Genomic DNA, 13,530 nt, shown 5'->3' with positions numbered 1-13,530 from the left:
GAACCTATACCAAACCATTCTAAAGCCTGATACATAAAATTCCATTCTACCCTATCAAATGCTTTCTCGGCATCTAATGAAACTGTAAATGCCGGTTCATCCATTTTTTTTGATAAGTTTAGCATGTGAAATAATAGTCTAGAGTTATTGGAGGAATGTCTTTTAGCAACGAAACCCGTTTGATGCATATCTATAATATGTGGGAGAGCTTTGGCTAATCTCAAAGCCAAAATTTTCGCCAAAAGTTTATTATCAACGTTTATCAAAGATATAGGCCTGTAGTTTGAAACCAAAGTAGGATCTTTATTTGGCTTAGGCAAAACAATTATTATTGATTCAGCCATAGTACCTTTTATATTACCTTTTATAAGTTGTGTCTGATATAATTTTAATAAATGTGGGGAGAGGATATTTTGAAATGTTTTATAAAATTCTACTGTGTAACCATCACCACCTGGAGCGGATCCAACTCTAAGAGATCTCAATGCTGTTTCTAATTCTTTTAATGATATAGGTTCTTCTAAACTTCGTTTTATATGATCAGGAATCTTAGGTCCATTTATTAAATCTAAAAATTTTTTTCCATCTTTTTGTTTCTCCAAATAAGGTTCGGAAGAATATAGATCCTTATAAAAATTTAAAAATTGTTTTAATATTATATTTGTTTGATTTGTTATTATACCATTATCATCTTTTATTCCATTAATATTAGTTCTCCTTTTTTTTGCCTTAAGATAATTTGCTAATAATTTTCCCGCCTTATTAGAATTTCCATAATACACCGTTTGTTTGGAAAACAAATCTTTTCTTATCATTTTTGAAGTTAATTCATTATATTTACCTTTTACTTTCAAAAGAGCTTGCAAAACTTCATATTCCCATTTACTTATCAATTTAGCTTCTAATATTTTTATTTCTTTTTCTAATTCTATATATTGTTTTTTAATTTGTTTCCTAATAAAAGCTGAATATGATATGATATTACCCCTCATAGTTGCTTTAAATGCATCCCATACATTCTCTATAGATGTATCTTCCACTAAATTTATTTGAAAAAATTCATTAATTTGTGTTTTAAAATTTTCCAAAAATTTGTCTTCCACAAGCAATGCATTATCAAATCTCCAAAGAGGTCTATTATTTTCTAATTGATCTATTTGTAATTCTATCCATATTCCCGCATGATCCGAAATGATAATAGGATCAATGGAGGCTTTAATCACTTGTTGCACTTTATTTGTTGAAACAAAAATATAATCTATTCTTGAAAATGATTTATGAACCTGTGAACAAAATGAATACTCCTGATCATTAAAATGAAGAATACGCCATATATCTTTCAAATCACATGATCGAACTAAATTATCTAGACCTAAAGATTTAATATTTTTACCTGGTTTTTTATCCAATAATGGATCCATTACAGCATTAAAATCTCCAGCCACCACTAAATTAGAGGCAGCCAGTGGTAATAACATATTTTGTAGCTTTTTGAAAAATTCTGATTGATTCGAATTAGGGGCATATATATTAAATAACGTCAGGGTATCATTTCCCATACCTATATCGATATGTATCCATCTTCCATGTGGATCTGAATTTTTTACCTTTATATTGGCCATACATTTTTTATTTATAAGGATTGCAACCCCTGCTTTTTTACCCACTGCTGGAGCAAAAAAAACATTCTTTTATCCATCCACCTGATAATTTCTGTGATTCCTTCATATTAAGATGGGTCTCTTGCAGACAGTAAATATCTGCATTTTGTTTTTTTAAAAATGTTAATATTTTTTTCCTTTTAATTACGTGATTCAGGCCATTGACATTAATAGAATATATTTTAAAAGACATTATATATTTTAATACTTTTCATTATCTTATTCTTCCTCTCCTCTTTCATATTTAATATCCAAAAAATTTTCTTCATGACACACATATTTAACCCTAATGTATCTCCCTTAATTATTCTAATAAATATTCTCCTTATCCCTCCCTTTCCCACCCAATACATTGGCTGCTTAAGGATACACATTTGAACTGTAATCCTAACATTCTCCCCATTCCAGGCAATCAATATTCAATTGTTTAAACAAATTTCCCTTCTATCTATCTATATTGATCTTTTATATTTATTTAATCATTTTCCATAACATTTTATTAATGTATCATTTTCCATTTAACAATATGTTAATTTGTATTTCCTTAGTATTATGATTTCAACATATAATTATTTTAAACATATATGCAGTGTATTATTTAATAATTTTCTTATATTCTGTTCTTTCTTTCATATAATTATTATTGTCTTTTCTTTGTATTGTTTTCCTCCATTTCTTCAAATATTTCGATATGTTATATTTTCTAATTTTTCATAGAGTCTTCAAAACCATCTTAATATATTATGTTAATATATCATAGGTTCTGGTTTAGAGAGAAACTCTTTTAGTTTTTCGGGATCCTCAAAATATAAGGACTTGTCTCCAGATGACACTCTCATTTTCGCCGGGTAGTATAGACCATATTTAAATCCTTTTTCTTTGAGTAGAGGTCTCATGTCTAGTAGTTTTTTCCTTTTAGTTGCTGTGTTTTTGGCGAAGTCTGGTAAAAACCATAATCTTGATCCTTTATAATTCAAGTTTTTATCTTTTTTTGCAGCATTTAGTATCTCTAGTGCTTGTTGGTATCTCAACATTTTGAAAATGATTGGTCTTGGTCTGTTTTTATTTTCTAAATTTTTAATTGGGATTCTATGCGCCCTTTCAATTTCAATTGGTTGTTTCAAGTCTAATTGTAGAATTTTTGGAATTAAATTTTCAAGGAAAAGGATAGTATTTTTTCCCTCTAAATTTTCTTGTATTCCAAAGAGTTTGATGTTCTTTCTTCTTCCTCTATTCTCGTAATCCTCCAGTTGATCTTTTAATTTATTTAATTCCAGGCTGTCGTTTTTACATCTTTTTGATTCACATTCTATAGTTTCCATTTTTGATTCTAGTTCAGTTGTTCTTTTGTTGTTAACTTCCATTTGTCTATGTATATTTAAAATTTCTTCTTTCATTTCAGACATATTAGTTATAGTTTCTTTAAGCATTTGTTTGATTTGTTTTAATTCTTCCATGACTTCAGCTTTGCTTAATGTGTCTGATTCTTCGATAGGAAGTGGTATTTTGCTTGGTGTTATTTGGTCTTGTTTCTGTCTTTTTGCAGATGTACCAGCCTCATTTTTGTTTTGTCTGGTGCTTGCCATACTATTGTTTCTTTTTTCGTGGATTTTATTTATTCAGTTTTGTTAAGAATCTTAAGATATATTTTAGTCACAATTTTTTTGTAATCTGTCTTTGAAATCTTTTCTTTTTTTACACCAGTGTTGCGTTGTTCTAGTACTGAGCAGATTACAAATCAGTATCTCTGTCCAAATATTATAGTCAATAAAAGAAAAATCCTTTTCCTCTTGTTCTCAAGACTCTCTCTCTCAGAGTTTCAAGCAGCAGAAATTAACTCCACAGTAATTTCTTGTTAGTTATCTATTTTATTGTCTTTTTAAAAGTATTTCAAGAAATTGCTTCAAGCAGAGGATAATTTGATCTTTCTCAGGATTCCAACTCAATACTGGCTGAAAGAGAGCTGCTTCAAACTGTCTCAGCTTTAGATTGTTAAACTGACAACTGCCATATAATGAGATCTATTTTTTTTAATACTTCAAGTAATTAGTTGATCTCTCAGGGCTCCGACTGTCTGTGAAGGGTAATTTCAAACCGCCATAGTTCAGGAATTCAACCGACAACAGGCTTCACACTAGAATCAGTCTTTCTCTTACTTCCCTGCCCTTTTTGGTCAGTTTAAGTTTAAGTTTTTAATATTTCTTCTCTAAACCGTACCGATCCAACTTTCTCTATTTAAAATAGTCTGTTCTCACAAAAAAGAAACCGGCAAAAGGACAATATTGATCTCTCTCTTCACCACCCATAGGGCTCTGAGTCAGCGCCGGCAGGAGAAATCAAACCGCCACACAGATCAACTGACAGCAGCCTCACAACCAGATCAGTTCTCTTCTTTTTAACTTTTAATCAGCTTTCATCGCCTCAACGGACACTCTCCCCAATCTTCCACTGTCTTAGCAAAGAGAAAATCTTCCGATTCTTTGCCCCCAGAGTCTCTGTTCAGCGCGGGCGGGAGAGGTCTGTTTCAAACCGCCACATCTCATTCCCTTTTCAGCTTTTCTCTTTGTAATTCTCTCCTTCCCAACACCAACAAATTTTACATTCGTTGGTCAGTTTAAGTTTCTATCACTTTCACTCTCTGCTTGCCGTCTCAGCACAGACAAAAGCCGGCGAAATTACCTTCTCTCAGCTTTTCTTTGATGTCAGCGTCTTGATGTCGGCACTCTGATTATTTAGCTGTTATTCACTCAATCTTCAACTTTAATCTTAAGAGGTAGTATCATCATCAATAATAATTATTTTTTGATGTAATCTTCAAGAAGGGAATATTATTTTTTATCTTCAGTTGCCTAAATGAAGAGGAGCTCAGCGATTACACGTCCATTCGTGTTCGCGTTAAGCCACGCCCTCTCTTTAAAGAATCTTGAACAACTATAGTACTGCCTATCACTGTGGCTTTCATGTGTTGATCAAGGCCTCAACACCTCAAAAAGCTTATCTGGCTATGAATTCAATGATGCATCTCCTAGATCAGGGGTGCCCACACTTTTTTGACTCGCGAGCTACTTTTAAAATGACCAAGTCAAAATGATCTACCAACAATAAAATTTTAAAAAAACACAACGCACACTGTACGCATAGAATTGTTAATTATCATTCCTATTCCGGGGGTTTTTCAAAGAGGTCAAAGCAGATGACTCTATGCACTGTCACCTCAGTAACAACCATACACAAATAGACAAAACCCACCCCCTTCCCTTTTTACTAAACCACAATAGCAGTTTTTAGCGCAGGGAGCTGCGCTGAATGCCCAGCGTTGCTCTGGACGCTCATAGGCTCCCTGCGCTAAAAACCACTATTAGGTTTAGTAAAAGGGGACCATATTGTAAAATATAAACAGCAGATATAAATTCAGACACATTTTGATCACTAAATTTAAAATAAAATCATTTTTCCTACCTTGTCTGGTGATTTCATGAGTCTTTGGTTGCACTTTCTTCTTCTGACTGTGCATCCAATCTTTCTTTCAGCCTGTATGCTTCCTCTCCTCCAAACCTCATTCCTTCCCCCAACTTTTTTTCCTCTCTCCCTGCCCTTTCTTTCTTTCTCTCTTCATGCCTCCTTTCTTTTTTTCCTGTTTCTCTTCTTTCCTTCTGTCTCCCTGCCTGCCCCCTTTCTTTCTTTCTCCCTGCCCTTCCCCAAGCCACTGCCACTGCCGCTGCCATCGGGGAACAGGACCCAAACGCCACCAACGGATAACAGGCCCCAAAGCCGACGCCGATGCCGCCCCATGCTCTCTCTGCTTCGGGCCGATCAATCTTCCTCTCCCCGACGTCAATTCTGCCGTTGGAGAGGAAGTTCCGCCCAGCCAGGCAGCGATTGGCTGGCCCGAACTTCCTCTCCAACGGCAGAATTGACGTCGGGGAGAGGAAGATTGATCGGCCCGATAGATCGCCAAGGCAAAGGGTGTCCTGGATGATCGACTCACTTTGCCTTGGCGAGCTACCGGTCAATCGCGATCAACCTATTGGGCACCCCTGTCCTAGATCTTCTTGGATTTGCTGTCAGTTATGAGAAATCCTATTTACAACCTACTCAAACTTTAGAGTTCATTGGAGCACTTCTGGACACAACTGAAGCTCATGCTTTTCTACCACAACAGACTCCAAATCTGTCAGAAAGTCTCCACTCTCCAGTACATCACTGCATGTCAAATGTTGTGTTTCCTTGGCCACAAGGCAACCACAGTTCAAATGACTTCATTTGCCTGTCTATATCTCAGAAATCATCAGTGGACACTCTCAACCCAATGGTCTCAAATGGTGACTTCAGTAGCTTATCCAACTGGTATAGAGCATCTGCACATGCTCAAGGCCTGCCAGCTGCTTACCGCTCTGTTCTGTTTCAGAGGGGGAGAAGCCAGCAGCCTTGACCATATGCAGGTAGGGCTCTGTGCCAGCTGGTCGATCGATGCATCTTATGCTGATTTGCTGCCCTGGGGGATGGAAATAAGGGAGTAAAACAACTGGTGGGTGAGGGAGAAGGTTCTGACAATTTTTAAAATATCTTTATTCATTTTAAAGCCAAAAATAAGTGCAACATATTATACAGACAGTTTACACTTTAACAGCACTTAAATTCTATCAAATTATATTTTATGACAAATACATATATCATCCCCCCCCCTTTCTACATATCCAACAATTGCACTCAAATTAAAAGTATCTCCCCACCCACCCTGGATATGTATGATCAAAGGGCAAAATTAACACTCACTCCTTACAGAATTTTGTCAATGGCTTCCAAACATCCATAAATTTCCTATAATGTCCCTGTTGTATGGCCATCATAAGTTCCATTTTAAAAGTGTGGCATAGAGATTCCCACCAGAAAGTATAATTTAACCGATCCCAGTTTTACCAGTTCCTCAAAATAAGAAGGAGCAACGATGACTTTGGCAGGAAGGTCAGATAGATGGGCGGGCCTCCGCGGGCCTGGGTGACCTGAGTTCCCTTTCCCTGTGTGTTCATCCTGGGCCCAGCGCCTCCCAGCGTGAAGGTTCTGACCCTTATGAAATTCCATGGGACGGCGACCTTAATGCAACCTTATGTGGGCTGTAGATTGCACACCTGTGACCTATCAGATGTCTCTCTGGAGGTGAAAGCCTTATCTCCTGTTCTGGGACACTTACATGCTCTCTTATGACTGGCATTTTGTGTTGATTTTTTTGCACAGTTGATCATCGTCGGTTATGACCTGGGCCAACCTGTACCTTATGAGACCATGCAGCCTTTACAAGTGGCACTAGATGACATTGATGACAATGAGCCCATCTTCTTGAGACCTCCAGTAAGCAAACTTGATTTCTTAGCTTGACTTAGAGCACTGTTATATTACATCCTATACTTAACAGTGACTTACACTTTGTGAGCAAACTATCTGATCTATGAAAGTGTCCGTATGATAGTACTATTACTACTACTTAACATTTCTGTAGTGCTATTAGAATAGCACAGTGCTGTACACAAACACATAAGAGAAAGTCCCTGCTTGACAGAGCTTATAATCTATAGTATTTTAGCCTGTTACATTAACGGGTGCTAGAATATATGTCTGTGTGTCTTTATTTCTGTCTCTCTCTCCCTCCCGTTGTCTGTCTCTTTCCCTGGCCCCCTTTGTCTATCTGTCTTTCTGTGTCTCTCCCTGCCCCTGTGTCTTTCTTCTTTTTTTTTCTATCTATCTGTCTCTCTCCCTGCTTCCTATGCAGCAGCATTTCTCTCCCACCACTTCCCTGTGCAGCAGCCACAGCAGCATTCCCTCCCCCTCCATTTCCCTCCCCCCACACCACTTCCCTGTGCAGCCCCTGCCTGCCTGCCAGTTGAGCTAATCAGGGAAGGGGAATCCCCAATCAGCTGAGCCAACAGGACTTCCCTGAAGCCACCACAACTTTGAGAAGTCCTGCCGACTCAGATGATGGAGGATTTCCCTGCCCCAGTCAGCTGTACCGGCAGGCAGGGAGAGCAGAGGCTGCTATTTATGACAGCGCAGGCAGGAGGAGGAGCAAGCACCCCGTACAATTCCTCCCCCCCTTTACCTGCGATTCTCCGCACGAATTGCATGCTTATAATTTGCATGCTATTGTGCTGAGTATCGCTGGTAAAAGAAAAATCACTCCCACCACAGTATTTTTCAATGTTGTGTAGGAGCTTTGTGTCTAGTTACGAGAGAGGGAAGGGAAGGCGAGCGCATGGCAGCGGGTCAGAGCAGAAGAAGTCCTGGCGCCCTCACCAAGACGGCACCCGGGGCAGATCACCCCCCACCCCCTTACTATGCCACTGTTTGCCCCATTTAAAAAAAAAAAATAACCCCCCCCCCCCGATGACGGTCTCCTGCTAACAATGCAACACTGCCGACACCATGATTGGCAGGAGGGATGCCCACTCCCTCCTGCTGCTGTCCCCTGGCCCTCCCTCCAAACTGACCCCCCAATTGAAGATTGGCAGGAAGGATGCCCACTTCCTCCTGCCACAGCAACACCCCCTCCTCCCCCCCACTGAACTGCATTTAGGGCCTGTTTTACAAAGCTGCACTAGCGGCTGCCGCACGGAAACCCCAAAGCCCTTTAAATCTCTGCGGGCTTCAGGGCCGTTACTGCGCAACAGCTGCTAGCGCAGCTTTGTAAAACAGGCCCTAAGTCTGACTTTGCACAGGTAATTTATCTTTTACCTGTTATTAGGCACAGATATCTATGACTGCCACAGAAAGTCCAAGGCCTTCAGTCAGTCACTATGAGATCTTCCAACTGACTAATTATTAAATGACCAGAGTTCCTATTGGTATGTAAGGTGATACCCTCTACTGACCAATTCAATGGTATGGAGCCACCCATATTCCTATTATTATTATCAATGAGCTTGTCAGCCACCACTCTGGTGAACGCCAGTCCCAGGATAGGTATGGTATACTGGTGAATATGAAGATTGAAAGACTTTACATAGTGGGTTCCGTCCTGGTGTCCTCCTCAAGCCTCCATTTAACTAACTACCTTCAAAGGAAACCTATTTATTAACTGGAAAAATAACAAATTGAAAAAAAGTACCTTGTTTTTAAATCTAGTCCAGAAGGAATAAAAGACCAAAGTTACAGTCAGTGATGTAAAGGGAGTCTTGAACCCATGTCATGGGACTTTTGAATCAGGGCCCAGACCTCTCCCTTTTGTAATTTAATAGTAAACATTGTGAAGTGAAGATTATATTGTATATTTTCTTAGGAGTGATCAGTGGATCGTTATACTCTGTACTTTAGAAATATTGTTATTAATCCAAACCAAATTATTATTATTCTCCCTACAAAGAGAGGAAGCCTCCAGTACCAAGCTCTCTCTGTTCCAGAACACTCCAAATCAGGCACTGCAGTGGGAAACGTCAGTGGTGCGGTGGATGCAGATGAGGGCTCTAATGCCATTGTTTATTACTTCATAGCAGGTACGGTAGACAAGAGAATGGTTCGTAAAATCTTTTGGTAAGTGCTCATGTGCAGTGCACTCCAAAGGGTGTCCCCAGTGAATCCAGCGAAATGCAGTATTGCCACCTTTAAAGATTTACCACCTTAAGCTCAGGCCTAGAAGGCTAATGCATGAACCCAAGCCTACAGGGCAAACAGAAATTGAATTCCATGTATTCTAATTAATGGTGGTAAAGATGGTAGGCATCAATGGAGTAGCGAAGGTGAGAGGCGCCCGGGGCAGTGGCGTCCCTCCCCGCCCTCTTCTCTGCCCCCTCCGCTCCTGTCACACGCCCCCTTCCCCCATACCTCTTTAATGTTCGCAGCATGAGCGGCAACCTCCAACCTGATGCTCACACCAGCATCAGCTCTTCTTCCGACGTCACTTCCTAAGAACATGTCCAGGAAGTGATATCATAAGAAGAGCCGACGCTGGTGTGGGCAGCAGGTTGGGGGATGCTGCTCGCACCGCAAACATTAAAAAAAAGTACGGGGGAAGGGGAAGTGGTGCTTGGGCGCAGTAGGAGGGGGTGGGGAAGGAGGAGGAGCAGGGAAGGAGGATGGGAGCTGGCGCCCCATAAGAGGGCGCCCAGGGCAGGCCACCCCCCCTCCCCCCACTTACTGCACCACTAGTAGGCATTGATGTTCAAAACTAGTTTTCCAGGCGGCAGCACCTGCTACCCAAATAACTGGCTCTCACTAGGCACAGGCAGTGATATTCCGTGGCATTAACTGAATGTCATGTCTGACCACCTTGGCATTAGCTAAGGCAGAGCCAGAACTTATATCAGTGACAATAATATTCAGTATTGTTACCCAGCTAATTATGAGGGTAAGATAGATCCTAACTTGCTTGAATAGCTATCTGGGTGAGTATCAGTTGTTACCACTGGTGGCTACTGAATACATGATATTCAGTGGCAGTACCCCAGCAGTACCCCGGTATACCCCTTGTGACCCTGGGTAAGTCACTTAATCCTCCATAGCCCCAGGTACATTAGATAGATTGTGAGCCCACCGGGACAGAGAGGGAAAATGCTTGAGTACCTGATTGTAAAACCGCTTAGATAACCTCGATAGGCGGTATATAAAATTCTAATAAAACTTGAAACTTAATAAAACTATAATCCAGTTCTGAATATCTGGTATAGAAAAGCCAGGGCATCTAACATTTAAGAAAATGTGAGCCATTGTGTGTTAAATATTACCCCAGGAATTTTCAGAGGGTTTGCCAGCTCTTTTTTTTTTTTTTTAATTCTTTATTAATTTTCAAGCTTTGACAGAGTATTACAATTAATATAACTTTAACAGATTGCATAAAATACACCATAATACACACATTATTAAAGAAAACATCCAGTCCCTCTCCTCCCAATTATTAATATATTAAATCATATTATTTATTACAATATTATATTTAAATATTTTTAAACTCTTCCAAATACTTTCCCCTCCCCTCCCCCACCCTGGATGTGTAAGGAAATCTAAGAAATAAAAGATATATCTCTATTATTGTATGTTAACAAATGCAGTCAATGGGCTCCATACTTTATTAAATGTATTGTTAAGATCCAAGCATTCCACATTCATTCTTTCATATTTATATGTATTACACACACTTGCCCACCAGAATGTGTAGTTAAGTCTGTCATAACATTTCCAGTTCCTTGTGATCATTTGGATGGCTATTCCTGTCATGATCAATAAAAGATGGCTCTTGTATTTATCCAAAACAGGCTTTACCTGTAACAACGTACCACAAATTATGGTTTCATAAGATAAAGGAATAGATGATTCAAGAATAATATTTATCTGTCCCCAAATTAACCTCCAGAAATTAAGTATCAGTGGACAAAAATATAACATATGATCAAGAGTCCCTATATTAATATGACAATGCCAGCATCTATTAGACTTAGAATTATCTTTTTGTAATCTAACTGGGGTCCAAAAAATCCTTTGTAATAAAAATAACTTTCCCTTTTGAAATAGAAAGGGTTTGCAAGCTCTTTGATAATCCCATGGACCATACTGGTATTAGGATTGTTTAAATCCATTTGATATATAGGGGGTTCAGAATGAGATCCTATCTGAGCTGGTGTGCCCTGAATCCATCCCCAACTTACCCACCTCCTTTCTTTAATAAGAAAACTATGCCTGCTGTTGTCAGTGTATATATTTCTCCACACAAGAGCAGAGAAGTGTTCCAAGAGGGGGTTCTAGGGATAATCATGGCTTTTGAAACTTGCCCCTTAAATGGGTTCTTAGAGCACACAAAGGAGTTTAGAAGAGCTAGATACTAAATGACACAGGGACAAATTTTTCCCCGTCCCCACGGGAACTCATTTTTCCGTCCCATCCTGGCGAGTTCTTTTCCTGTCCCTGCCCCATTCCTCCAGGCTCTGTCCTCATCTGCACATGCCTCAAACACTTTAAAATCAAAAGTGTTTGAGGCATGTGCAGTTAAGGCAGAGCTAGCAGGAATGGGGCAGGGACAGGGACAACAGCAAAACTTGCGGGGATGGAACGGGGAAATTGAGTTCCTGCGGAGATGGGGAAAAATTTGTCCCTGTTCCATTCTCTACTAGACACCAGTGGCATGTGGTCAGGGCTTTCGGGGGATTCACTCCACCTTTAAAAGGCCCTGAGGATACTGCTCTGAATTTTATTGGTTGAGCAGGCAACAGGCAGCTGTTGCTCAGCCAATCAAATTCAGATCAGTACTGTCAGGGCCTTCAGGGGGGTTCCAGCATCTTCTCTCCAATGCGGCCCACCTCATTGGAAACAGGAAGTTGTCAGAGAGTGTGGGCTGAAGTAGAGAGGACTCCAGGACCGGTGGCAGGGAAGCTCTGTAAATCGCTACCACCACCCAGCAACTTTTACAACAAATTGAAGGTAGTTGTGGTGGGGGGAGGAATGAAAAAAATGTTGATTTGTGGGGGGGGGGGGAGAAGCATGGCAGCATTAGATGCCGGGAAGGGGAGCGGCAGAGAGAGCTGACCAGTCCTTCCAGAGGTTGTCGCTAGAGAATGACACGGTGGCTGTTACCCGCGGGTAGCCATGAGTAACCCACCAAAATGGGGGAGAGAAAAGAGGTGGTCGCCGCAGGTACAGGGAGAAGGCCATTCACCGCCCCGTAGAGCAGTGAATGGCCTTGTCTCCACAGTGAAGGGAAGGAATGCGCACGGTCACTGATCACGCTCCATCCCTCCGTACTGATAGCCGCCGCCGCCCCATCGCTGACACCACCCAAGCACCTCCCTCCAACCATATCGCTGCCACCTGAGCCTGATTGCTGCCGCCTGATCCCGATCACCGCCGCTGCTGCGTGAAAATCTCCCTCCCTGCTCCTTACCTTTGCGGCAGGCAATTTCTAAATGTGTTTCCTAACAGCAGCCAGAGTGTTGAAATCGTGTGCAGCTGCCATAAAGGTCATCTCTGACACAACCGGAAGTTGCATCAGAGATGACCTTTCCTGCAGCCACATGTGATTTCAACGCTCTGGCTGCTGGTAGGAAACACATTTAGAAATTGCCTGCCGCGAAGGTAAGGGGCAGGGAGGGAGAAAGGGAGGAAAGGTGGGGTGGAGAAAAACAGATGCTGAAGGGACCTGGGGAAGGTGGGGTAGAGAGGAACAGACGCTGAAGGGAACTGAGGAAGGTGGGCTAGAGGAACAGACGCTGAAGGGAACTGGAAAAAGTGGGCTAGTGAGGAACAAACACTGAAGGGAACTGGGAAAGGTGGGCTAGAGGGGAACAGACGCTGAAGGGACCTGGGGAAGGTGGGGTGGAGAGGAACAGACGCTGAAGGGAACTGGAGAAGGTGGGGTGGAGAGGAACAGACGCTGAAGGGAACTGGGGAAGGTGGGGTGCGGAGGAACAGATACTGAAGGGACCTGGGAAAGGTGGGGTAGGGAGGAACAGACCCTGAAGGAAAATGGGGAAGAGAGAGATTCCAGACTATGGGGGGAGCGGAGGGAAGAAGATGGGTGCCAGGCCAATTGGGGGGGGGGGGGTGAAGGGAGAGGCACAGTAACAGAGCAAATGGAAGAAGCAGAGAGAAAACACACAGTGGATGGAAGGAATTGAATGAGAAGATGAGGAAGGCAGAAACCACACAACAAAGGTATAAAAAAAAATTTCTATTTATTTATTTTTTGCTTTAGGATAAAGTAGTATATTAGTTGTGTTGATAAAAATTTATAAACAAAGCCCTGCCAGCAGAACATCTCTTTCTCTAGTTCAGCAGCCAGAACTTTGAGGCTGCCAGTCAGGTGGAGCAGGCCTCATCCAAGGCAAGACAGATCCTAGGTTGCATACGCAGGGGTTTCGTAAGCCGTAAGCCGGAAGTCATTATGCCATTGTAT

The 13,530-nt window shown here is 41.2% G+C and overlaps 1 protein-coding gene across 1 annotated transcript in view; it reads left to right on the top strand.

Moving 5' to 3' along the window:
• CDH23 (cadherin related 23) overlaps positions 1 to 13,530 on the top strand; it is a 1,673,137-nt gene that overhangs the window by 1,567,922 nt on the left and 91,685 nt on the right. The window contains exons 56-57 of the mRNA XM_033942780.1: positions 6,897 to 7,010; positions 9,016 to 9,145. Coding sequence (XP_033798671.1) covers positions 6,897 to 7,010; positions 9,016 to 9,145 — 244 coding nt within the window. The remainder of the gene's footprint in view (positions 1 to 6,896; positions 7,011 to 9,015; positions 9,146 to 13,530) is intronic.

Source organism: Geotrypetes seraphini, chromosome 4 (assembly GCF_902459505.1).
Source record: "Geotrypetes seraphini chromosome 4, aGeoSer1.1, whole genome shotgun sequence".
Taxonomy (NCBI): Eukaryota; Metazoa; Chordata; class Amphibia; order Gymnophiona; family Dermophiidae; genus Geotrypetes; species Geotrypetes seraphini.
Note: the sequence above shows the minus strand (reverse complement) of the source record. Positions and strands in the feature narration are given on the sequence as shown.